This window comes from Melospiza georgiana, chromosome 7 (assembly GCF_028018845.1).
Source record: "Melospiza georgiana isolate bMelGeo1 chromosome 7, bMelGeo1.pri, whole genome shotgun sequence".
Taxonomy (NCBI): Eukaryota; Metazoa; Chordata; class Aves; order Passeriformes; family Passerellidae; genus Melospiza; species Melospiza georgiana.
In genome coordinates this window covers 8,355,101-8,380,685 of record NC_080436.1, presented here as the reverse complement: position 1 = coordinate 8,380,685, position 25,585 = coordinate 8,355,101, and the positions used below count along the sequence as shown (strand labels likewise).

Sequence of the window (25,585 nt, the reverse complement as noted above, 5' to 3'; positions counted from 1 at the left end):
CCTCATTAGCCACTAAGGGAAATGATGGAGCAGCTATTGAAACCAAAAAATCTTTCACACAAGTTGTTTATGAACAATTCACTAAGACATTTAATCATTCAGACTTTGTCTTTTGGCACTGCCCTAGAGGCAGATGGTCTTTTTAATGCTTGCCAATCCAGCACACTGCTCTGAGTAACACATTTGACTAAAGCCTGTATTTTTATAATTCAATTATTTCAAAATACAAAGAAGCCAGCAGTGTTGTAGCTTCAATAAGCAGAGCAAAAGGGAGTTGGTACATTTGGACATCTGGGGTCTTAAATTTATGGCCATTCAAGGACGTTGGAGGAGACAGAAGATTCCAGAGGAGACAGAAGCCTGGAAACTTGGAGACAACTCCATGTGCAAGGAAATGATAGAGAGATTAAAGAATGACAACCACATCAGCATGAAGAGCGAGAAACCAATAACCAGTACAGCACAGAATGCTGATTACTGCAGAGAATCGTGCACCTTAGAACCAATGAACACTCATTTATTCATTCGCTAAAAATTTACAAATAAACAAAAAGGCGGGAAAGCAACAACCAACCCTGCCCACAAGCTATTGGCTGCCCTTAGCCCCGCCTCCTTTGGCCGCCCTTAGCCCCGCCCCATTACCCGCCCTAGCCCCGCCCCCATTGGTCACTGCCCCTAGCCCCGCCCCTCCATTGAGCACCGCCCCTAGCCCCGCCTCCATTGCCCGCCTCCAAATCCGCGCTCCCCATTGGCTGTCTCCCACGTTGGGCGTGGCCGGCGGCCCTTTTGAAACGGCGCGGGACGCTCCCATTGGTGGCTGCCGCGGGAGGGGGCGGGGCCAGCATTCGCGCCGGCTTGCCCGCGGTATCCCAGCAGCCACTTAGCGGGAGTGGGCGGAGCCCGGCTGAGAAAAGCCGTCGCCATTGGCCGGCAGCCTCGGTGCGTCATGATCTGCGGCCAATGGGCGCTGAGCCCCGCCCCTCGCGGCGCGGCGGCGGGCGGGGAGCGGCCCGGGGCGGCCATGACCGACGCTGCGCTGCTGCTGCCGCCGCCGCCGGCGCCGTGAGGGCGCGGGGGGCACGGACCGGCCCCGCCGCCGCATGGAGGCGCAGGAGGAGGCGCGGCGGCGCAAGCTGGAGGCAGGCAGGGCTAAGGTGAGGGCAAGGGGTCCCGGTGAGGCGGGGGCTGCGCTGAGAGCGCTGCCGGGCCCTCCCCGCTTGGCCTCAGCCCGGCCCGGTTCTCTTCCCTCCGTGGCGGGTCCGTGCCGCACTCGGAGCTCGGAGCTCGGCCCGGGGGTGTCCCCGGAGTGCGGCGGCTCCTCAGGAGAAGCTGTGCCCGGCAGTGTTTCTGTGTGCCGGCTGCCTGCAGGGCCAATCCCGCTGCACAGGCATGGGAACATTAACTCGGGTCAGCACGGAGCAGCTGTGAGCTGTGCATGTGCATTCAGGCTCTGCTCTCGTTCTCTTTTGGGGTTTTTACTCCCAGCTCTCCGGTTTTTGCCCAGGATTCACTGTGTGTGCTTGGGATATGTAATATTGCACAAGGGATCGAGGATCCCGAAGAACGGGTGTTGTGTTATTGCTCGGCTGGCTCATTCCCTTGTGTGTGTCCGCAGGGAGAGCAGAGAGCTGGGCTCGCCTTGGTGGCTTCTGATCACGCCAGCAGCAAACACTTCATGAGCCTTGAACGTTCAGGTGTAGTGTAGGGATTGTGTGGAGCTCACAGGATGAGGCTGATACATAAAGACAACATTTAGAGACTTGCGTGGAGCTCACAGGATGAGGCTGGTACATAAAGACAACATTTAGAGACTTGCGTGGAGCTCACAGGATGAGGCTGGTACATAAAGACAACATTTAGAGACTTGTGTGGAGCTCACAGGATGAGGCTGGTACATAAAGACAACATTTAGAGACTTGTGTGGAGCTCACAGGATGAGGCTGGTACATAAAGACAACATTTAGAGACTTGTGTGGAGCTCACAGGATGAGGCTGATGCATAAAGATAATATTTAGGGACTTGTGTGGAGTTATGAGGCTGATACATAAAGATAACTTCTCCCAGTAATTGTTACCTGCAGCCACGTGTTTAGCGCTGGTTGTGTGCTAACCCCATTAAACAAACACTTCTTTGTTTTGGTGATGTTGTTCAAGGAGCTGATTGGAAGTGCTTGGTTACTTTGCTTTTAGTTCAGCTTTTCTGCTGGGTTTTGAGCTGGTTTTGTCATGTTTCCCTTCTGGTTGTCCCTGCTGAATAAGGCTTTTTAGTTCTCACCATCCCAGTAGGACTGGAATGGGGGCTACAGACAGGGTTGTGGGAAGTTTGGACCCATCAGATCTTTCCAGATCCTGCCCTTTCTGCAGGGACCCAGCCTGGATGTCTGGCTGGTGGGGTCAGAGGTGGCTTGGAGCTGTCCTGTGTTTGTGTTCCAGCTGCTTCCCACCAGTGCTGTGCCCAAGAAAATCCGAGAGAGCTTTTGTGGAAGGGAGCAGGGCTGAAGCTGCAGCCTGGTGCTGGGCAGTGCAGCTCCTCCATCCCTGGCCTGGCCCTCCCTGATGCTGCCACGGATTCCACACTGCCTGCTCCTGCTCAGCAGATTCTCACCTGCCTGCCTTGCCAGCCTTGTGCTGTGCTGTGAAAACAACTGCTCAGGAAAAAGCTCTGAGAGCAGGAGTTCCTAAGGTTGAAGAGTCACCTTAGCATGGCACAACCTGTGTGAGCATTTCTGTTAACACACATTAATTCCAGTTGCAGGACCTCTTTGTGATTAGAAAAATGTGCCAGACTTGGCTTGAGTAAGTTATCAGCTCCCACCTGTTGGAAAACTGTTGTTTGCCATTAAAAAAAAAAAGAAAAAAATAAAGGCAGGGACTTGCCTTACATTTCAAGTTATACCTGCAGAGCCAGGATTTAATTTACTGTATTTATGCTGTGTGCCAAATCTCTCTCTTCCCATTAAAAAACAAAACCATCATTAGCAGCCCCATCAGTGTTGCTGCTGCACAGAATGCTGAGAGGAGAGGGAGAGTTGCAGAGAGGCAGAGATAGATGTGGTGCTCCCTCAGCTGATGAAAATATCACAGAGCTCTATTCCCTGGCTGGCAGACTGTGGGCACCAGACAGCTTCCAAAAAGCTCCCAGGTGACATTTCCTCTTTGTTATTCCTCTGATTTTCATTTTTCTAGTTGTCTCTGTGCTCCCCTCCTCATGGACACAGCACAGTTTTGAAAAGCACCATGAGCAAGTGCAGGTTGTCTCTCCTGGAGCAGCTTGAGGTGATCCCATCCCTGGTGTGACACAGGAGCGTTCAGTGCCCCCCAGATCAGCTTTCTGAGCCATCTCTAGAGGAGCTGCTGGCAGCAGGGGACACAGTGAGGCTGGCTTGTGTGTGAGAGGCCTCTGTTGTGGCAACCTGTGCAGTGGTGTAACTGCAGTTGGATGCTGCTTCACTCTGGAGGTGGGAACCCTTGAGGGCTTTCTGCCTCACCCCCACCCTCCAGAAAATGAATTATTTCCTCTTTAGCATCCTTAGATTTTAGTCTGCTAAGCACTGACTTGGCAAAGAAATATGATCTAAATGTTTTCCTCTTCAGACCTGCACTTGCATTATTCTTTTTCATATAGGAATAGAAATTCCATTTTTGAGATGCATTTAAGTTGTCACCTAATAATATTAATAATAATGCCAACTGTTGTATTTATTGGAGACTGTAATTGGCAGCTAAGTACTGATTGTATCAGGTAGCTCAGATTCCTGTTTGTAACAAATGCATTATGCTGATAGCCAGGCTAGTAACTGAGGAACAGAACAAACCTAATTATTCAGAGCTGCTTTTTTCTCCTTGTTTGTTTCTACCTCACCTTAATTAGTCTGCATGTTGTTCACCTGTGCCTCTCATTACAGAGCTCTCTGTGCCATACCTCAGGTGTGTGAAGTTTTGCTCTGCTTCCATTTTACAGTTGGGACCTGAAAAATGAGTGCAGGTGTTCCAGGAAGTTTTCTCACCTCACCATTTTGAGGAAGGTCTAGAAAATGCTTCTTGGTTTTGTCTAAGAGCACTTCTTGTTTATGTTTGCTGTATCCAGGAGCTGGACTAATGTTTATTTGAACAACCTGTTTCTGTTTGGTGCTGATGTGGTTTTCTGCTCTGTTTTCTCTGGGTGTTGGTTTTGGTACTAATTTCTGAAGCACATAGAGTAATACCTCAAATTTTAACTGATGGGTGCTGGTGAAATGGAGTTGCAGTGCTCTGGTACCTGTAGAAAGGTGTCTTTGTGGGTGCTGTGGAGGACAGTGCTCTCAGGGTTCCTGTGGCAATGCTACATCTTGGCCAAAAGTGAAGCTTTCACCTTTGCATGTGCTTCTAGAGAGCAAAAGGAAAGTTAAATCTTTCAGAACAGGCATGATGGGATCTCACTGTGATAAGGCACAGGCAGTTGTGTCTTGTTTCTTTCTTCACGTTCACACTCAGTATTTGGTGCTGGCAGTGAATTTGAGATTCTCTTACAACAACACTTCATGTAGCTGATGAAAGGCTTTGGAAATAGCAGTACCTGATATTGCTCTAAATAGAACTTTTCCCATAAATCTGGAGCATGCCACTCCACCAAGTCCAGTAGTTCCATAAAGTTTTGGTGTAGTTAGAGATTTTTGCATGGCATGTATTATTAGTTTATGTGTTTAGTGTGTGTGAATGGGACAAAAGAAGTTTTGTTTTCTTTGACCTGTGCATTTAAAAATGTAGAGTGTTTAGGTGTTCAGTCATGCCAAGTCTTGGTATTTTAATGTGAGTTTCTTGGTCTCCCTTCATGAATCAGTAACTGCTCTTTGTAATGCCCACTCTCTCTGCCTTTCATCTTTTCTGCTTCTTTTACTCCTGTTTTCCCTTTTTCCCTGCTTCAGCAGTTTGCTCTACTCTCCATTTTCCTGCAGGTTTCCTGCTGCCCTGTTTCCCCATGTTATCAGGTTAATGAGTGCTGTAGCTATTTCTGACACACAGTGCCATCAGTAAGTGCTGGAGCTGACACCTGGTTTCAGAGGACAGCATTTGTGTCTCACTGCAGCTTTGTGGTCTGTTCATTCTGCTTGTTAGCAAAGGCACAAGTCTGGCAACCTTCACTTAATCTGCATTTCACTGTTACTAACTGTAGGAATTACAGAAGGTAACCTTAAAAATTAAGTTTTTGTACATAAGAATTTTATCAGCCGGTAAGAAATTGATGTTTTTCTGCAAATGAACCATTTAAGCAGGCTGCTGGGTGCAGCAGATGTGTAAGTGTGCCCCTGTTGAGTAGCCAAGCTGTCAGACAGAAGTTCCTGTAAGGAGAGGTCACTGAACTGGATCCTCTTCACAAACTGAATGAGAAGAATGGAACAAGATTTTTCTGCAAGGTGGCTGTTTGACAGGAAAACCAAACTCTTAAGCAGTGGCTTTTCATATGAATTGCAGGTAGCACTTGGCAGTGATGTTTACATCCAGTCATCAGTTAACTCTGTTTTGTCTCATCACAAGGATATTTCACTGCACTTGATAACCTGTGGTTTTAACCTTGAAGTCTTTTTCCTTATCAGAAGGATGTCTGGATTTCTGCTGTGTGGGAGATGTTACTTGGAAATGCTGCCTAAACACAATACTAGAGTTGAAAATAACGATAATCCTTTTTAAGCTGTTTAGGGTGTTAGGGAGAGTTGGGTAATAAATTGTCAGTGACATTCTTTACAAGTCCCTGGGGCTTTGTAGAGCTGTGATAGCCTGATAAAGTAGAGCATCTGATTCTTCAACAGAAGAAATTAAAATGACCTGGCTTAATTGATTTTCTATTTATGTACTGGAGGCTGCTTTCTGGCGAAGAAGTTTTGCTGTGTTCTCTTAAGGGGGTGGCAGGGAAGGAGCATTAAAATCAGCGGAAGTGAATCCTCATCTCAAAGCTTACGCTGGCTAAGACCTCTTTAGATGTGTCTGTAGGGGTGTGCTGGTGCTGCCACCACGACAGGGGGCTCCTTGTTTTTGCTGCTCTTGCAGAAAAGCTGCTCAATTATTATTTTTTCCTAATGCTTCTACTATATTGGCAACTGGTTCCTTTATTAATTTGCCTTGCTGTAATTCTGGGTTCTTATTGACACGCGAAGTTTCACTGAGTAAAACTTTGATTCTTGTGTGGAAATGAGCCTTTAGTGCTGGTGTGAGATTGGTTGCTTGGTGGCACAGTTATCCAGTATGTTGTGAGTTACCCAGGCAGATAAAGCAGTTTTTCTGCAGATGTACATAATTGATCAAGACAGGAGCTCTGTCACCCATGACTGTGTTAATCTTGTGGTCCTGCTACTTTTTCCTTGCTTACCTCTCCCTGTACCTCTTGCAATCTTTCCTCAACAGTTTGCTCACTTCAGACAGCGAAAAGCAAAGGGCGACGTCGCGCAGCCGCAGAAAAAGGCGGCGAAGAGGAAGGGCTCGGCTGTCCACACGCATGACCTTCCGAAGGAAGAGCACCCAGTAGCAGCCAGACATGCTGGGAAGGGCCTAGAGCCTCAGGCTGGAGACACCAGCCTGCCAGAGGCACCAGCAGAGGCACAGGTAAATTTTTTTTTTTTTAGTGTTTCTTGCCTTCACTCCGCTCCATTTGCAGGTGGTTGTTTGACTCCATTGAGTGTGAGCTCATGGGCCACTAGCTGCTTCTGGGAGGTAAGTGAACTGCTGTTATTTTCACTTAGAAAAGTTCACTCTCTAACAAAGTAATCTCGTTTAGTAAGACATAACATGGCCTGGGCAGCTGTTATTGCCAGGGAGCTGTTAGCCTCCTAAATTAAAGTTTTTCCCCTTTTGCTGCCATGGACTTCTCTTTGGGCAGACCTGTGGCTGTGAATTCATCAAATGGCAAATCTGGATTGGGAGATCAACAGATTAAAAGCTGCCAGGACCTTGTAATGCACAGCATTAATTTGGTTTTGTATTACTAGGCTGGCTCAAATATGCTTAAATGTTTTCTGAAAAACTATCATTTATTCCAGCTATTGTAAAGCCAGCATAGATGTTACTTCCACAGTTTTAAGGTGTGACTTTGCTTGTGTCTGATGTATTTTGGTATGTCTGTACTGATGGCTCTCTAAAGGTAGTCATGTTCTCTGTGGAAAGAATTTTGTGCCTTCTGCACCAAAAAACATCTCTCTAAATATTGCTGTGTTTTCACAACATACCACAATAACATAAAAATAATGTGTTTGCAAACCTGCAATGATGGGGGATAAAATTTGTGTGTGTTATCCTGCTTTCTGTTGTGAGAGTATCCCTGATGCTTTCAGGATACCTTCAACAAAATGTTAGCATTGCAAAGGCTTTTATGAAGCTACACACTGAGGAAAAACACAGTGTTTTGTCACTCAGCCATAGCAGTGTCCTTGCTGCATTTGTGTGAGCTTAAATTAAAAAAAAAAAAAAAAAACAAAAATCACTTACTGCTGCTAAGCAGCTTTTTTCAAAGTAGCTGGCTTGTAAAGCAGCTGGAATTCTAGGTTACCTGGAGAGGGTGCCTCCAGGGAGGCAGTGATCACTGGGAACTGCTTCCAGCAGACTCAAAATGCAGGGAGAGCTGTGGGCTGCTTGTTCCAAATAATGCCATAGTCATCTTGGTCTTGTTGTGACTTTAGTGAGGGGGAAACCTCTTTCAAGGTATCAAGCTGTGTTAAATCTGTGTGTCAGAAAAAGGTGTTGCTTTTGTGGTTACCTGAATGCTTTTAGCATGTTTGTTAATTCATCTCCTGTCAGTTCACTCATTTTAAGTAGTAGATTAAAGATTGCTTGATCCTCTGCTCTTGTAGCTGGCAAACACTTAAGCATCAAATCAGTGTTGAGGCTTAACCTGAAATTTAAGAGGCCATTATAATACTTTTGTTTGTTTGTTTTTGGTTTTTTTTTGCAGTTTAGTTCATTTCACCATGAAAGACCAGCTGGATTTAGCATAAAGTCAGTTTCTCACAACACAGACCTTTCTGGCTCATACTTAAGATGCTTCCAAAATTATTCTGTTTTTCCTTATTTTTATCTATAATAGGTATGATTTAGTGTTTGGTTTTTTTTTTTGTTTATTTACCAGGGCAGCACTGATTTGTCTAGCTGGGAGTCACTGGATGATCATGCAACTGAAGTAAGTGTGAAAAGTTGTATCTTTAGTAAAAGGTCCTGAATAGAGCTGAAAAAAGACTGATAATTGGTTGCTAAAATGATTAATTGACCATTGTTATCAACTATGATGGAACTGATGTGATTTCACTATTTTATAGTATAAAACAGGCATTTCTCTGTGTGTGCATTTACTGGCTGTGAAAATTGGGTTTTGTAAAATCATAGACTCAGCCCAGAGAAGTGTCAATGTTTCAATGCTTCCAATTGATACACGGGTTCATTTTTCATTGTTTCATACAATACAAACAAAATGTATTCAAAATAACATACAAGATACTGTATCCTCTATGATGATTGTAACAATGTTGCTCCTAAGAAGCCACAGGAATTTCATTTTAACTGCAGAGCTTTACATTGTTTCTCATTTGGGTGGACTGTTCTCCAGTCAGATGGATGTAAAGGCTTTGTTTAAATCGGGAATATTCTGCTTCCTTCCTCACAACCTGAGGTATTTAAATCCCAATGCATGCCAAAATGGCATCTTGCCACCATTTGGTGCTGTAGAATCACAACACTTTACTTTTGTGCCTTAAACTATCATGGAATGTATGATCATTTTTAATTTGAAGTTTTTAAATCTTAAGGATTGTATATATATAATGTTTCTATTAGATACAAAGTCCCAGCATTGAGTTACTTTTAAAGTAGAATTTGCCCAGGACTTAACCTTGAAACTGAATTTGTTTTCAGATGAATCCCAAAGTGGTGTTTTTAGTGAATAAATGCATTTCTGTTTCCTTGATGAAGAAAGCTAGGATAAGTTCTGCAGAGTACAGCGAGGCTGATGCTCAGGTGTGCCAGGCAAGGATAGCTGAGCTGGAGAGCAGGCTGCTGGAGAAACAGGAGGCAGTGGAGAGACTCACTGTGCAGATGGATGAGCTGCAGGACCAACTCACCCAGCACAACGATTCCATGCAGCTCCAGGTGTGTTTCGCAGAGCTGGGGAATGCCATAATAGTACCTTATTTTAATCCTAAAAATATTTCAGCCTCAAAAACCTGTTGTTTTTTAGTGAGAAGTACTTCACCTTGCTGACATGTACTGCAAAAAGCAGCATCCTCTTCCAGAATACTAAAAAAATATTTTGCATTCCCTTTCTCTAACAATTCTATGTAAAGGTAAATTATTACCATATGCTTTTTAAGACTAGTTATTTTCCCCTTTATATGTTCTTTTTCTCATTCTAGGATTGGGGAAATAAAAGCATTTCCTGTTGGTGAGAAATAAATTGAAAAGATAAATGTGATTAACAAAAAATAGGATTAATGTATCCCATCTCATTAGCCTCCTCTCACATGACTGAAGGGAATTGCAGGCAGAAAGGAAACAATTTAGGGGGTGCTAAATATTCATTATGTCCTTCTTGAAAACTTTATTGCTTTTTACATCAATGAGAGCTACAAATCTGGAAGTAAAAATCCTAGTTTCATTGCTGGTAGCCCAAAATTTGTTTTTAAAATCACTTTTGGTTAGGTTTGTCATCTCTGAGATCAGTTTAAGACTACTCTTTCTTCATGCCTGCCATCATCTTCGGACACAAAGATTTCTTTGGTTAAAACAGAAATGTGACAATGGACTCTGTAATGGCTCTGCTTCAAGAAAGCCTACTTGGTTCCAAATGTGTTAAGAGTATCTTAATGTCAAAAGTGCCCTTCTTGTGACCCCTGTAGGAAAGCACAGTTCAGGAGCAGAATGAAATCATCAGGAAGTTGACAAGCTGCCTGCAGCAGGCCAAGAAGGACCGGGATGAGCTGCAGGAGGAGGCTGCACGTGTGGCTGGCCAGATCCACGATTTACAGCTCCAGTTACATCAGGTGTGCCCCCCCTCCAGTTTGCATGTCCTTACAGAGACTGCAAGAACAGCTTGAGACTGTGAATGTAAAAACCTTGAGCTGGTCATGTAGCTCCTCATAGTTCAGTTTGAAGCACAGCAGTGAAAATGGTTTCAGGGCAGGGCAGGGTTTTTTCCTGGTTGCTACAGAGGAGTCCTGGAAATAACCTCAGATTCTCCAGTTGCTTGCATAATGTTTTGAAGGTCATTGCACTTCTTTGTTCATCACTTAAGCCCTTGTTAGGGAATTTTGCACAGTGTTGTTGTTGGTGTTATGGGTTGAGTGAAAGCGTTAGACAAGCCCTGCCTTAGGTTCAGATTTTGGCAGCAGTTTGAATTCAGGTGAGGCACACCTAAACAGCTCTGGCTCATGAGTTCTTAAGAACTGCAGATCAGGTTTATCATAAATTGAGTTATTTACTGAGTAGGCAGAAGATTAACAGACAAATGGCCTTAAACAGGTTGAAACAACTGCTAGAAGATTATATTAAACAGTGCAGAACATAAAGGTATCTCTATTATAGCTTGCAAAGAAATACTATAGATTAGGAGTCAGTGTAACTTATCACTGAACTGATGAAGTACAGAGATTGCTTTCACTCAGCCCCCAAGAGTGACCACACAGTGGCATCCCAGCACTGGGGAAGGCCCCACACATTTCCACACAATGTGCAGAAGACTTCTGCCTTCTGAAAATTTGGTGTAGCTTTAAGGGTCTGTGAAGTAAAGTGTCTGTCAGTCAGAAATTCAAACTAATCTTCCTTCAACCTCTCTCCCGAAGCAAGATGTTTATTGTCAGCTGGGAATGCCACCTCCATGGTGCCAGAAATATCTCACTACCAGACAGATGTCTGGCCTGAAATATTTCACCAATTAGCAAATTCTTGTGAGGGGGGAGATGCCCTGAGCTCTTGCACCAGCTGATAGGCAGAACAGATAAGCCCTTCTGTGGTGGGGGTATGTCCTGCCACAAGTGGTTTGTGGCCTGTGCACAACTGCTGCTCTAGTTTGGGCTTGCATGTGATCATTTGTCCTTTGCCAGAGAAATGTATGAGTTTATGCTTGGGCAACTGGAACATCTCAGCTGTTAGACAGAAACTTGCTCTGCTGAGGTCATGTGACTTGGCTCAAAGAAAGAAATTTAAATTGACACAGTTCAAGCAGCCTCTCTGACACATAGGAACCTGCTTCAGTTCAACAGGTTCATCGTGGATCTAATCTCTGTACAATGAGATATACTGCAGCCTTTCTCTGCTTTAAAATGTATTTTTGGAAGTGCTTTATTCTTTCTTGGTGATACTCAGTGTTCCAGTAGCTATTCTCTTTGAACCTATGTATTTGTTGTCCTTGGAGCTTTGTAGTATATGCCAAAGAGAAATGTTTCTGTGTATTAACTGTTTCAGGGTTGCAGGATATGGGATTACAAATCTTAAAAATTTTAAAAATAAAAACTGAAGCTTTTTAGTCTAGGGATTATCTTAATGGAGTTTCTTATGCCCTGAAAAATGCCTGCTAAATGAAATTTAGTAAAATAACAAAAAATACTGCTTTCTATCTACAGTTGTGGTTGCAACAGCAAAATATAGTAAAAGTTAAGGCTACTCAACAGATGTTTGGGATTTGCACCACAAGCCGTTGGAAGACAAGGATCAAGCCTCAATAGCATTTCAGGCATATTTTAAATAAGTCTAGTGAGATGATGCACATTGTGGAAGGATGTCAACTTTGATATCAGATGAAAGCACTAGTACTATCTTACATATTCTTTCTTGGTTTTAGCAACATACTGAGAAAAACATATTAAATAAACCTTATTTTATGTTATCTTGACTGGAGAAATGGAGAATTACTAAAGGAGAAATTACCTTTATTAATGAACTGGAAATGCTTTGCAGAGAAGGTTTTGCTCATTGTATCTTAATGGCATGTCCGGTCCATTGGGAGTTCTGCTTTGTATTGGAGGAATTCAATATGATTTATTATGCTAGATTTAAAGGTTCATTTTGTTAGAGAAGTCACAGGGGGTGAATTATCTAACATTTGCATCTTTTCAGTAAGTAATAGTATCTAAAACATCACAAGTGTTGTCTGCCTCTTTAGGATGATTTTTATTCCTTGAGAATGAAAGATTTAGGGTAAATCTGTAAATACACTTGCTTACAGTGAATCTTGTGTATGGGTTGTTTAGATACAAACTTTCTCCTGACTGTGAGTGCCTTTTGTGTCCAGGTTACTGAGCTGCTGAGGAGTAAAGGTCTCAGGAAAAATGAAGCAGTAGAAGCCCAGCAGCAAATGTCCTTGTTTCAGGATCGTCTCAGAGAGCAGAATGCGCACTTGGAGAGTCTGCGTGAGAAAGCACATGACCTGCAAGTACAGCTGGAGTCTTCCCAAAAGGTAAAAACTTAATTTTTTTTTTATTATTATTTCAAATTTGGTGCTAACTTGAATTTGCTGTACTGACATATTTTTGAAAAAAACATTTTTATATAGAAAGAAATTTAGAGGGATTGTGATGACTGCCATACATAATTGAAACAGCTTAATGTCTTGTTTCTTTAAGAGTGTAACTAGTAGTGCCATAAATAGAAACTTTAAACTTAAATGTTACTTCTGAATGCAAATTAAAAACATGAAGCTTAAGGAAATGAAATCATCATATACTTTATATGTAATATTTTCTTTTTAAGAATACCAAAGATAAAGAAAATCTGCTTGCTCAAATGGAAGAGGATATGAAAGATACAGTGCAAAAGCTACACAGAACTATAGATGAAAAAGAACAATTTATTAAAAGTCTTCAAGATCTACTGACATCAGAAAGATCTGGCTTGTCTGTACTACAGCACACACTTTCTCTTCGGGACTCAGAAATAACAGAATTAAAAAAAGAAATTGCTTTATCCAAAGTGAAAGAACAGCAACATATTGAAGAACTGAGAATCAGTCATGAGAAGGACATTTGCAGACAGTTGGATAACTTGAGGAATGAGCTGGAGAAGTGCCACAGAAGAGAGATTGCAGAAGCCAAGCAGATCTATGAAAAAGAAATTATTTTAAAATATAAAAATGAACTTGAACAGTTCAAGAAAGAACTTTGTGCTTTGAATTCTGATGAAAACATTCAGAATTTGAATGGCATAATAATTGACTTAAATGTAAGGCTTCAAGAATCTGAAATTGGTAAGGAAGATTTGAGGAAGAAACTTGAAAACCAACGGGAAGACTTTCAGAGGGAAAAATCTGAAATAGAGACTAAATACAAGGATGTAATTGATGACCTTAAGTATCAACTTTCTTCTGCAGAAGAGCAAGCAAAGGAAGCCCAGCGATATAAAAAAGAAAAACAGTCCTTGAATGAAGAGATTCAGAAGCTGAATTCCTACATCCAAGAATTAAGTGAAAAGCAACTTCATGAGGCTAAAAAGTGTATAGATGTAAGGCAAAATCATGATGGAGAGATGGTCTCCAATAAACAGCTACTGGAATTGAGGGAAAACCAGATTTTATCAGGGAAGTGTCAGCTGCAGGGAGTGGATCTGGAGGAGATTTGGGACAGAGCATGCCAGCTGGAAGGCAGGGATGAGCCAGTGTATCAGCCAGAAGTGGAGTTCCAGTCTGACTCCTCAAGGGATCAGTTAGAGGAAACCAGGAATTTAGAGATCATGAGGGATAATGGAGGTGGTGAAGGGGAGAACCTGTCTGAAGAACCCTTGTCAGAGCTGGGGCTTCTCAGTGGTGATGAAGGTATATTGGATAAATACCTCATTGCCACAGAAACTCCAGAGGACTCCTATGGGTCCAGCTCTTGGGAGGGCCATGCCATTGAAGAGGGCAGATGCAACATGTATGGGTTAGACAGCAGTGTGCTCCTAGAACCCAGCAGAGAGTTTGTGTCTTCTTCATTAAACTGTAGCCTTGAGGAGGGGACCTGTCTCAGTGCCTTGGCTCAGGACCTTTCTGAAGAGGCAGAGGTGGGAGCAGAGGCCTTGGTTTCATGTGTGTCAGAGGGCTCCCTGCAGCAAAACAAAACTGGGGACCACGGTGACACAGAGGATGATGAGGTGATGTGTTTGGCAGAGAGACATCTGAAGCCAGCTGAGCTGCTCCATCAGCAGTCAGCCTTGGAAATGCCTTATCAGGACACCCAAGGAGCTGTTGGAAACTGGGAAGAAGCTGTGTCTGAGCTCTCTGATAGGCATGCAGAACTGGAGGAAGAACATGAAGCACAACTCTGTTGTGAAAAAGAACTTCAGAGAATGGAGAAGGAGAAAGAGCTTGAAAGCAAACACATGCTTCTACTAAAGCAGCAGGGTGAGGGTGCAGGCCAGCCATCCCTAACCCAAGTGTCACACCCCTCTATCTGGCTAGAAATGGTGAAGGACCTCCAGGAGGAAAGGGACATGTTGGTGATGCAGCTGAGAACTCAGGAGCAGTTAGTGAGAGATGCTCAGGAGCAGAACACAGCTGCTGATTCTGGGACAAGCGAAGGGCAGGCTCTTTTTGGCCATCAGCTGGCAGCTTTGCAAAGCCAAAGGGATGGGATGCAAAGCCAGCTTGATGCTCAGAGGGCTAAGAACCAGAGAATAGCAGAGCTGTTGAGTCAGAAAACCGCATCTGAAGAGACATTGCTAAAAGAACTGGAGTTGCTCAAAGCTGAAATCAATAATAAAGAACAAAATTTAATGCTTTTGCTGAAGGAAAAAACAGCCTTAAGAGAGAGACTGTCCAATGTGGAGGAGGATCTGTTGAAAGCAGAAAAAGCACTAGCAGAGAATGCTAGCATCATTGAGGACCTGGAGAAAAACATCCATGAGCTTAATGCTGAAATGAAAAACATCAAAGAAATACAGCAGTGTGAAAGACGGAGCTATGAGGACAGGTTGAACCTCAGCAACCAAGAAATTACTAAACTAACTGCTGAAATAAAGGAAAAGATTAGTGAATACAGTGAGGAAAAAAACCAGTTGACTGAAGAAATTGCCCAGTTGAAAAAGGCTCATTTGGAGCTTGAGGCTCGCTTGCAGGAGTCCTGTCAGGCTGCCCAGGAGGCTCAGTCCAAGCTGGAGAAGCATTACAAGGAGGAAATGGATAAGATGCAGACTCAGCACCTTGCTGAATTAACTGAAGTGAGTTTGGCACACGAGAGAGAGGTAGGAAACCCTGCTAACTGCAGGAGGTGTGGGATTTCTGAATGCTTAAGGTAGCCATTGCAAATGTTTGTATGCCTGTTTTCAGATTAAAGAGTTAAATGCTGAAATAAAAGACAAAGTGGAAGAGCAACAGAAGTTGGAAGAAAAAAGAAAGGAGGAGATTGCTGTAATAAAAAAGGTACATGCTATAATTTGGTTATTTTGGAAAAGTCAAGTAATTTTGCATTGTCATGTAAACATTTTAGAGATGCAAAATTCTATTTATTGTTTTATTTGATGTTTTTGATTTGGGGTCAGGAGCATGGGAGAATTCTTGCTCCATAATTTGGGCTCAACAATCATATTTTGAAGGAAGCTTTTCATCAGAGCTTTCTCTGCAGGTTCATGAACGGGAGCACGATCGGGAGGTCTCTGAGCTGGCTGCTAAACATGCAGAGGAAATGGAGAAACTCCGTGCTGAGCTCAAGGAGGAGCAGAGGCACCTTTTAGATGAACTCCAGCAGCAAATGGCAGCCACACACAGAGCAGAGCAGGAGCAGGCTCAGCTCCAGTCCCAGGTAAAAACAGGAAATCTCACAGTGATTAATACAGTTCTTAGCTGACTTGATGAGCTCCAGCGTAGACAGAAATCAAGGAGCCTTCTCCTTAATTTCTGTGGCTATTAGACATGCTCTTTCACATGGTGCTGCAACCAAAGGAAAAGCAGTTTTCTCTTGGTGGGTGGTAGTAGATATATTTTAGAGGAGTTCTCCAGAATCCTTGCTTTATATTATATTTCAAATATTTAATATATGTCTTAATATTTAATTGTATCTTAACATTCATTCTGAAGAAAACTGGTTGTTTAAATTGATGATTTTAAGAGAAAAAACAGCTTTGTAATTTTTTGTCTTGGCAAGTTTAACAAGCTAATTTTATAAAGTACATAAGCCCCTCACACTTTTTAGTTATCCCACTATTAATTAGGAATGCTATAGTGTGAAAACCTGACTTTTACTTCTGTATATTTCCTGGGTTTTTGAACATTTCCACTAAATGCAAAGTGGAAATGCAAAGAATGGTCTAGCATTAGGTCTGATTACAACCTGTTGGTACACTGGGCAGTTGACTTAAGATTGAGAAGTGGTGAATTTTATTTCTACTTCTTCAATATCACTTAGAACTTTACTTTGTTAACAAATTATAACCAAGAGCAAACATAAGGAATTCTTTCAATAGACAGTGACTTGCTGGGGTGAGCTTGTGTCCTGCTTTGATGTGAGGAAGTGGACAGGTACAGGATATTTTGTAGGGAACTAAAAGGCAGGTAAAAAGCCTTTTTACATTGCACTGAAAACGTTAAAATATTATAGCAGCTTATTTTAAGGGTTCCTTTAAGGGTCTCCTTGCACAAAGAAACCATCTGCAAGTACAGAAAGGCAGAACTTAGATGTGTTTAACAGTGAAAACTGGAACTAGTGATGAGAAGGCGAGCACATGTCATTAGAGGGGAGGGAGAAACCCTTTTTTACTCCACTGCAGACACTGCACAGCCTTGAACTGGAAGCTTTACGCCTGACCTTAAACAATATGCACACCTCTCAGCTGGAGCTTACACAGTCCAACTTGAGGAAAGAGAAGGAGACTGCCCTCATGGAGCTGCGGGAGATGCTCAATGACAAACGTGCTCAGGAGATCGCCATTCTGCAGAGCCGCCACCAGCTGGAGTGGGAGAGGATCAAAGAGCAGTGTCTGAAGGAAAAGGAAGACCTTAAGTCCAAGTATCAGCAAGAGCTAGGTATTGAAAGTGGGGAATAAGTGTTTTCTTCCTGCACAGGTTCCTGTCTTGGTGTAGAGCTGGCCTGTGTGTGACAGCTGGTGTTACCTCTAACGTGGGCAGGACTGCCATGTGCCAGAATGCGTGTTTGAAATATGAAAATGAAGCTGTGCAGACCTTGGTTTAATTGTTCTTCATCTGCAAGTTAGTGCTAAACTGAACTACTTTCTTTCAGCAGGAGGCTTTTCACCAAGCTCTCTTAAAGAACTTGTTCAGTGCAGAGAGTAGAGCTCTTAGCCCTTTTGTTTTGTCAGGGTTTTTCTTGCCCTAAGTCAGCACTTGGTTGTCTTTGTGAGAAAATGTGTGAATGCTTCCTGGTTTACCCTGTCAGTGTTAGGAAGGGGCTGAAAGGCTCAGTGAGAACCTGTAGCTGGGTGTCCTTGGAGCTGCACTTCATATGAGACTGTGTTTTGGCATAAGCAAGAAGGCAATTGCACCTCAGTACTGAAGGCCTACTGATGATGCTCTTGGCATTGCTTGGGAAATTTCCCTCTATGCAGGTCAGACCATTTTTAACCTCTATGGCAGAGCTTGAGGAATTTCTGGAGGAGAAGTTTACAGAATCACAGGCTGGTTGGGGTGGAAGGGCTCTCTGGAGATCATCAAACCCCCTACTAGTGCAGGTTCACCCAGAGCAATTGGCACAGGATTATGTCCAGGCGTGTTTTGAATATCTGCAGATCAAAAGGCTCCACAGCCTCTCTGAGCAGCCTGGTACAGGGCTCTGTCACCCTCACAGTAAAGAACTTTTTCCTTGTATTTACATGGATCCATGGGGACCATTGCTAGTTGCAGGCCTCCAGCCAGACTCTGCCCTGCTCATCACACCCTTCTGAGCTCTGCAATAAGGTTTAGAAACCATTCCTCTAGTTGTCCTTCCCTAAGAGAAAGAAAATGTTTAAGGGTGTCTTTTCGACCTAAAAGTAGGAAACCATTTGTTACCACCAGTAGTGCAGTGAAGTGACAGCACAGTGGGATCTGGGAGCAGGAGGAGGTCAAGATGCAGTTCTTAATATCAGTGCTCTTAAATTGTGTTTTACTATTGTAGCTTAATGCCAGTTTAAGTTTTTCTTTCCCATGGAAAGACTTGAAATAATGGCTGCATATCATAAACTATTAATTATAAATAAATCTAGGTAATGTGGCTGATAGGCCTTTACAGGGTTCCTTCAATTCAAAAAAGGGGCCAAACAAGAAGCTGGAATTAATCAGGGGAGAACTTGAAAGGAAGAATCTGTTGGTGTCAGTGATAACTGAGCAGAGAGTGGCATCTGTCTTGCAGTCTTTTTTACTAGACATTTGTAGAAGAAATTTTGAAGTTTTCTACCTGCTGCTGCTGCATGCTACTCCTGTCTTTCTGGAGATTCTGTGCTCATGGTGGTGTGCAGTGAAATGTTAAAATGACATTAGTATTCCTTTATATCTTTACTTTTTAGTATCATATTCTCTGTAGACTTAAGCAGCCTTTACTAATTAAATTGAACTTTACTTTCTGAGTTGTCTTTGCAGCTCTGAGTTCTAGAAGGCTTGTTTTCTAAAATGAAAGTGAGGTAGTGGAATAGAACATAACAGCAGGTGTGGCTAGAACCCAGCATCTTACCCTGCTCTATGCCTGCTCATTTAAGTCCTGAGTTTGATGTTGAAAATTGTAATCTCATTCATATTTCTACTTACTATTTAACACTATTTTATGTAAATTTATTAATAAGTGTTTTATTTCACAGTTGACCAGAGAAAGAAAATAGAATTGGAAATGGAAGAGACACATGTCCAGGCATTAGAGGTACAAATTCTGTTCTTTATACAAGAAAAAAAGAAAGGTCCTTTCACAAAACAAGAGCTGGTACAAGTCCCAGATCTGCTACAGATTTATTGCAAAGGACAAATAAATGGAGAAATAGAATCATTAATTTACTAAACATGTTTGCTTTAATATAATGCTTGTTTTACTCTCTTAGACTCTCAAAAGAGACTGGGAATTGGAGTCTGATAGACGTTTACAAAGTGTGTGTGAGGAGCTGTGTGGAAAACATCAGGCTGAGATGATTGCACTGCAGAAATCTCTGGAAATGGATCTGGAAAAAGTCAGAGCAGAGCTGGGGCTTCTTTCTGTTGAGAATGTACAATCTAAAAGTAAGTATCATGCTCTGGGAGGCAGCTGTTTTATTGAACAGACTCATAGATTTTACAACATGTATAAAAACAAATACAAGCTGTGTTTATGTAGCCTTATTTAAAAACTGGGACAATGGTATGAGACTGTCTGGACAAAGCTGTAAATGAAAAATTATTTAAAACCTGGATAGCATTGTTGCATTTCAACTTCCACAGAGGTGGAAGGTGAATATTAAAGGGAGGTGCTGTTTTTCTCCCATCTGAAATCCTGTTCTGACAGTTGCTGAGTTAATCAAAATTGTGGTTTATATTAATAAAAGCTTTTTCTAACAAAAAATTGCATTTGGATTGTGGATAGTTAAGGTTTAATGGAAGAAATGGTTGTCTCTTGGCTAACTAACAGTGTGGGATGCAGAGAACAACAAAGCAGTGCATGGAAATATTTGACTTGCAAATACTTTACTGTTCAAGCATTTCTGTGATTCCCTGAAAGCTTGTACTGAAGCTAGAGACAATTCATTTCTGGTTTTGTTGCACAGAAATTGTACAGGTTATTCATTAACCGGGATGAGGGAGTAACAGAACTAATTTTTCATTTTAGTGAAATGTATAGAATTGGAGAGGCAACACCAGTTAGCTATCTCAAAGTTACAAGAACAGCTGCAGGCTGAACATAATCAACTCCTAGAAGACATAAAGATGAAAAGCCAAGAAAAAGAACAGGATCTTCAGAAGGAGGTAAGTGACATTTCTTGAGCAGTTTAGAGTAGCTGATTTCTCTTTATATAACAAAAACTAGACCATAGACTAGACCATATCATTTGGGTGATCTGTTTGTGTTTAAAGATGTTATTGGAAAAGCAAAATGCATCATGAAGCAGGTAAATACTCTGGGAGTTTCCATAGGAGTTCAAAACCTTTGGAATGCAGTTGCCTTTGTGCTATTTTGTGCCATCTCTTTAGCTATATTTATATTCCTAAATTTATGGTTCTCATATTTTATTTTTATCTGGCTAATGCCTTATTTTTTTTGCCGGTGGAGATACTTATGGCATCAGGAACAAATTCTTCCCTCTCAGAGGAGTGGGTGTAAGAGTTGAGAGATGCTGCTCCTCAGTATCTCTGATACTGTCAGGAGCTGAGTGGTGTTGTCACTGTTTCCACCTAGTTCTGACAGAAGTGTCTCTTGAGTGTAAAATAAGCCCTGAGAACAAAATTGTTTAACAAGTTGTGGTGGGGTGTTTGGTTTTTTTTGGTTTTAACATGTTTTTTTTGTAGCTGGACCAGCTTCAGGTCAAGCATGAGCAACTCAAGGTTCAGTCACAAGAAGAAATGAGGCAGCTTTGGTCTCAGCTTGACAGCACCCGAGCAAATCGACAAGAGCTAAGTGGTATGTTCATAACTGACACATTTTATTTGATTTTTTTGCCTCTTCTTCATACAGAAGGACACATGATTGACACAAAATGCTTTTAGCTGTTTTACCAGAAACACACAGGAAGGCCACAGTGTCAGTGGATTGTAGCCCAGTGATCTGTCTGTAGATTGTGAGTTGGTGTCAGATAACAGGTTCTGCAGTGTGAAAAAGCATGGTGTGACTGTGGGGGGGAAAGCTTACTCCTGTGCTTTTGCTTTCCCTTCTCACTCCATTCCTGCACACTATAAAAATATTTCATGGAAATGAAAGGTTTTTCATTGAAATGTCAAATTAACTATCATGTAATTAAAAACTGGAGAAAATGCTGGTCAGTGCAATAACATGCTCCTATTTGTATTTCTGTTTCAAGAGCCAGGTGTATTAAATAAAACAGCCTGTTTTGCAGTGTAGTGGTTGGAGATGACATGCACTTCTGACATAAAATATAACATGTCTTAGATGTGTGTGCACAGACATGTGTAACACATGGAAGAACTTCTGTGGAAATAGAAAACCTAGGACCATGACTCTGCCAGTGTTCTTGTGTTGAGACTCTAAAATGAGGTTCTTGAGTTCTGCTGGGGTAGTTAGAACAGAAGACACATGTAACATACTTCAAATCCTGTTCCAGATTTTCTGAATAATATAACTTTAGGTAGCTTTTGAGCTGTATTAGGGTTTGGTTTGGTCATACATGAAATAAGTAGTTTTTTCTGTTAGGCAGGCTTTACCTTGACTGTTTCATCTTGTTGTTTTGGTATTACAGAATTACAGTACATAGCATTTCATAGTATTGGCTTGAATTCTTCTCTGTAGCCCTAATCTCTAACATTTCACATGTTTTTCTATGTTTCTAACCACTCACAATCCCATTCTTTGGACCCTTTCTGCTTTCATCTTTCATCAAGGTGGTGAGACCAGAAGGCAGGCCCATGGTCCAGGTGAGGATTTCTTGGTGTGTGAGATCTTAAAGGTGTCTTGTTTTGCTCTGCTGCTCCTCATTTGAGTGCTGATTTATTTGACCATGCATTTGGGTTGATGGTGGGATTCAAACCATAGCAGCTGCATGATGGGATTGCTGCTCTGGTGTAAGAATGCCATGCCAGTTCAAAACAATGAAACTTTTTTTTTGGGTTATTTTTGTGCTAGTAGACTTTGCTGGTTAGGCAGAGCCTCCCTATGTCAGATTAAACTTGCCTTGCCTATCACTTTGGTGGTGTCACTTGTCCCTTCTTGTCATTTGATTCCTCTGGTCCCTGTGCCTGTCAGCTTCTTCCTTCCTTGGAAGCAGGCTTGAACCATGGACTTCACAGAATCATGGAGTGGTCTGGGGGGAAGGCACCCTAAAGATCACCTCATTCCAACCCCAGCCATAGGCAAGGACACCCTCCACTATCCAAGCCCCATCCAACCTGGCCTTGAACACTTATTTCTTCTCTTACTCTTTCTGTTGACATTGCCATTGTGAGCATTTTTTCATGCCACAGATGCATTTTCTGGTTTGCTACACAAAACCACTTTGTGACAATCAGCTGTGTTGCTCCTGGATGGCATCATCTGTTTCCATCAACTTTTCTTAAGTTTCTCTTGTGTAACATAAGCAACTGCTTTTCTCCAGGCAAGTTGTTTTCTTTTCAAGGAACTTCTCAAAATTCCTTCTTCTTGAAATGTATTTCCCTGTTCAGTTGATTCTTTGGGGATTTAACTAACTTGACTTTTTTGGAGACTTGAGCTATTGGGAAAGCTTATCTCTTGAGATTTTTTTCCCTTTTTTCCTACCTTTTAACTTACCTAAATGCTACTGCTGCTTTAATACAGCAGGTGGGGAATAAATCTCCCAGAGGGCTAAGGAAAAGGATGCAGTTGTCACTCTCTGGAAGGAGGGCAGCTTGCTGAACCAGCCTTGGTAGCTGCTTTTTACTGCATTCCTGTTACATTGGCTGTTTCTTTTAATCCAGTCAGTTCAGCCTCTGAGCACATGATGGGTAGCAAACCATCATTAAAGTATCATTTTGTTTTCCTTCCTCTGATTTTTGGTTTTCTGCACAGTTTATGCTCAGTTTGGTTTTGTTTGGGTAGTTTTGCCTGGAGCAAATTAAATGTTCTTGAGTAATTTATTACTTCTGGGTGCTGCAACAGCAAGGAGGTGTGAAGATTGAGCAGCAATGCAGGGCTCTGCTTGTTGCCAGCCTAGTCCTGGACTGCAAGAAAATGAGGAGAGCTATAGCAGTGGGTTGGTGATTTTGATTCTTAGCATGAGGATGGTTTCTCTGAATGCAGTGGAACTGAGAATGTCTTCTGAGGAAGGAATTTTTGTCTGTCAGAAGTTGATTTTTCCTGTTTCATTGCTATTTCCAGTAAATGGTTCTTACCTCAACCTATGATCTCTGCCTTTTGTGACTCCCATTGAGAAAGGAGTGGCTTGTGGTGTTTTTAGTGGAAAAATAATGGGACAATACCATTCCTAAACCACTGACACTTGGCAAATAAACCTGATCTTCACAGAATGACTTGGCCTAAAGAGATGTGTTCTTAGTGCTTGTGTTGGCTTTGCCTCTGTTCCAGAGCTAAAAGAGCAGCTCCTGGCTCGAGCATCACAGGTAGAAGAAATAGAGTGTTTAAAACAGGAGTTTGAGCAGCAGCTTCAGCAGAGAAACAGGGAGCATGAAGCTGAATTGGAACAACTGAGACTTTATTTTGAAAACAAGTTAAGTGTTGCTGAAGAAAACTACAAAAAGGAATTGATTTTGTTGCATCAAAGGCCACAAGAGCTGACGGACTCTTCACTGCCAGAGTTGGAAATGAGTCAAGATCAAGCAGGGGACAGCAGGTGATCTGTTCTTTTTCTTTTCATTTTGTGACAGCATGCTTCCATTTTATTTTTCTTTGGCATAAAAGATGATATCAGCATCTATTGGGATTGAGCATTAGGTGATGGCCCAGTCCTGAGCAGTTGTTAAAGTGGCTCTTTGCCTACTTTGAGTAGTTTGCCTACTACACCATAAATCATCAAGTAAATTTCACTTGATTCATGACATACCATAGTCTTAAACTTTCAAACCCTTTTCTCAGGTCTTCTGTCACACTTTTTGAAGAGACTTCTGAGAAAGAGAGAAGTGTTGCACTTGATCAGCTAAACCAACAACTTGAACAACAACAGGTAGATTTTTGATGTAGTTCAAGTTCTACTGTTCTTTACATTACCTGTATGAAAATTGATATCTAATTGCTAGCTCTTGCAAAGAGAAAATTAATTATAGGTGTTTAGTAGGGCTTAATTATTTTTGACAAGAATGTTGTGAATTACCAACTTGAAATAGCTGTCAGCCTCAGTGAGGCTGTAGAGTAGAACAGCTGTAACAGTGCTCTGTAATTTTATGTGCTGTTTGGGTTATCCTGTGCTGGGTAAGGAATTTATCAGTTCTGCACCAGTGCAGAATTAATTTCTCTTTTCTATCATGATGTTAGTAATTGTTCCTGTCTTTGTTCTCTTCAAGCCAAGATGCTAATTGGCCCCTCTTACGTTCATGCCTCTATTTTCATGCACCTTGCTGTAACTGAAGATCTCAACACTTTTGCCCAACTTGTTTCAAATTGACTACGAGTTTGGAAAAGGAATTTTGCTTTCTCTTATTGAAAGATTCTCACCATGGTTTCATAGAAGCTAAAGATCTCTTCCTAACCCTTTATTTCTGTAGGAAGAACTTGCCTGTTTGCAGCTACAACTTACAGAACAACACAGGCATGAATTGGACTCCTTGAGATCCTCCCTTGCACTTCAGTATGAAGAGGACCTGATGAAAATGAAGATGGATCTGTCAGACAAATATGCAACAGAAATTGAGGCCTTGAAAAGGAAGCATGGTTTAGAGCTTGAGCAGCTCCATGCCCAACTTTCAGAGCAACAGTCTAAAGGTAGGATGGCCTGACAGACTGGAAGGGAAACAATGAGCTGCTTGTGTGGCTCATATTTTTCTTTAAATGGGCTTATCTGAGGAAGTTTTCAACTTTAGTTTACCCTAAACTCTGGGGAACGTTTAACAGATGTGTTAATCCCTTTCATTGAGCACTTATGGGCACATTGAGGTCACTTCTGATGATGTGGTGACCTGAAGTTGTTTATTCTGTGGCAAAAACTACTAGAACTGTGGAGCAGTTCCTAAAAGGAGTTGATCAAGTTTAATTTTTGATGCCTAGAAGGGCACTGTCATACAAACATTTGGACTAACAATACATAACTTAGTTAGCTAATGTAACACACATGGTTATAATTGTGTTCCACAGTATGTTGGCTAAAAGGATTAGTAGAGATATTTTAATTTGCACTTATGTTTCTTATCTTCAATTATTTATTTTTAATACTTGAGAGGATGTCAAAACTCCTTAAATTAGAATGTTCAGAGATCTGTCCCATCTGACTTCTGGGGAAATGCCTTTATAAATATGATGTGCAAAAGAGGAGATAAAACTTCCATAAATCTGCCATTACATTGCCCAGAAAGAAATCCTACTCCTCTGGCAGCTGCAGATAAGGAGGGAGGTCCTGCCACAGGTTTTATGACTATTCTGTGTGTATTAATAGTGGTAAATTCCCAAGGTGATGATAAAATGGAACAGAGTATAAATCATACATACCCCAGCTAAGGGGTTCTCCTTGTCCTGTGTTTAGCTTGGCTACTGATAAATTGCACAGCCAAAAACTTTCAGCTTTATTTCTATGCATCAATAGGAGCTGTTAAAATAAATTCCAGCATGTCATTTTATTGTGTGGCTTGGATTTTTTGTTTTTCTTTCCAGAAATCACCAAACTGTGTCTGCAGAGTGTTCAAGATGTAGCACGCCAGGTTGAGGTGGAGGTGGCTGAGCGAGTGTCTGTGCTGGAGGAAGAGCACAAAGCCAAGCTTTCTCTCTTCAACTCTGAGAAACAGCACATTGCAGAGCTCTCAGAAGAAATAAGGCACTTAAAGGAAGAGCTTACAAAACAGAAAGATTTTTCTGAGCAGAATGAAAAGCATCTGAAAGAAGAAATGGAAAAGGTAATTTGTACTGCAGAACTGTTTTGTGTAGAGCTGGGC

The 25,585-nt window shown here is 41.9% G+C and overlaps 1 protein-coding gene across 9 annotated transcripts in view; it reads left to right on the top strand.

The window, feature by feature from the left end:
- Positions 1 to 1,093: 1,093 nt before the first annotated feature.
- Positions 1,094 to 25,585, top strand: part of PCNT (pericentrin) — a 70,329-nt gene continuing 45,837 nt past the window's right edge. For 4 of the 9 annotated variants that reach the window (XM_058027610.1, XM_058027611.1, XM_058027609.1 and 1 more), the window contains exons 1-19: positions 1,094 to 1,154; positions 6,379 to 6,576; positions 8,093 to 8,143; positions 8,929 to 9,105; positions 9,852 to 9,995; positions 12,242 to 12,406; positions 12,700 to 15,162; positions 15,248 to 15,340; positions 15,543 to 15,719; positions 16,684 to 16,939; positions 18,703 to 18,761; positions 18,937 to 19,111; positions 19,695 to 19,831; positions 20,372 to 20,483; positions 21,419 to 21,451; positions 23,076 to 23,340; positions 23,583 to 23,670; positions 24,209 to 24,425; positions 25,308 to 25,546. In XM_058027610.1, coding sequence (XP_057883593.1) covers positions 1,101 to 1,154; positions 6,379 to 6,576; positions 8,093 to 8,143; positions 8,929 to 9,105; positions 9,852 to 9,995; positions 12,242 to 12,406; positions 12,700 to 15,162; positions 15,248 to 15,340; positions 15,543 to 15,719; positions 16,684 to 16,939; positions 18,703 to 18,761; positions 18,937 to 19,111; positions 19,695 to 19,831; positions 20,372 to 20,483; positions 21,419 to 21,451; positions 23,076 to 23,340; positions 23,583 to 23,670; positions 24,209 to 24,425; positions 25,308 to 25,546 — 5,103 coding nt within the window. In that variant the 5' untranslated portion in view covers positions 1,094 to 1,100. The remainder of the gene's footprint in view (positions 1,155 to 6,378; positions 6,577 to 8,092; positions 8,144 to 8,928; positions 9,106 to 9,851; positions 9,996 to 12,241; positions 12,407 to 12,699; positions 15,163 to 15,247; positions 15,341 to 15,542; positions 15,720 to 16,683; positions 16,940 to 18,702; positions 18,762 to 18,936; positions 19,112 to 19,694; positions 19,832 to 20,371; positions 20,484 to 21,418; positions 21,452 to 23,075; positions 23,341 to 23,582; positions 23,671 to 24,208; positions 24,426 to 25,307; positions 25,547 to 25,585) is intronic. The other 5 variants (XM_058027614.1, XM_058027613.1, XM_058027612.1 and 2 more) reach the window with 4 other exon arrangements.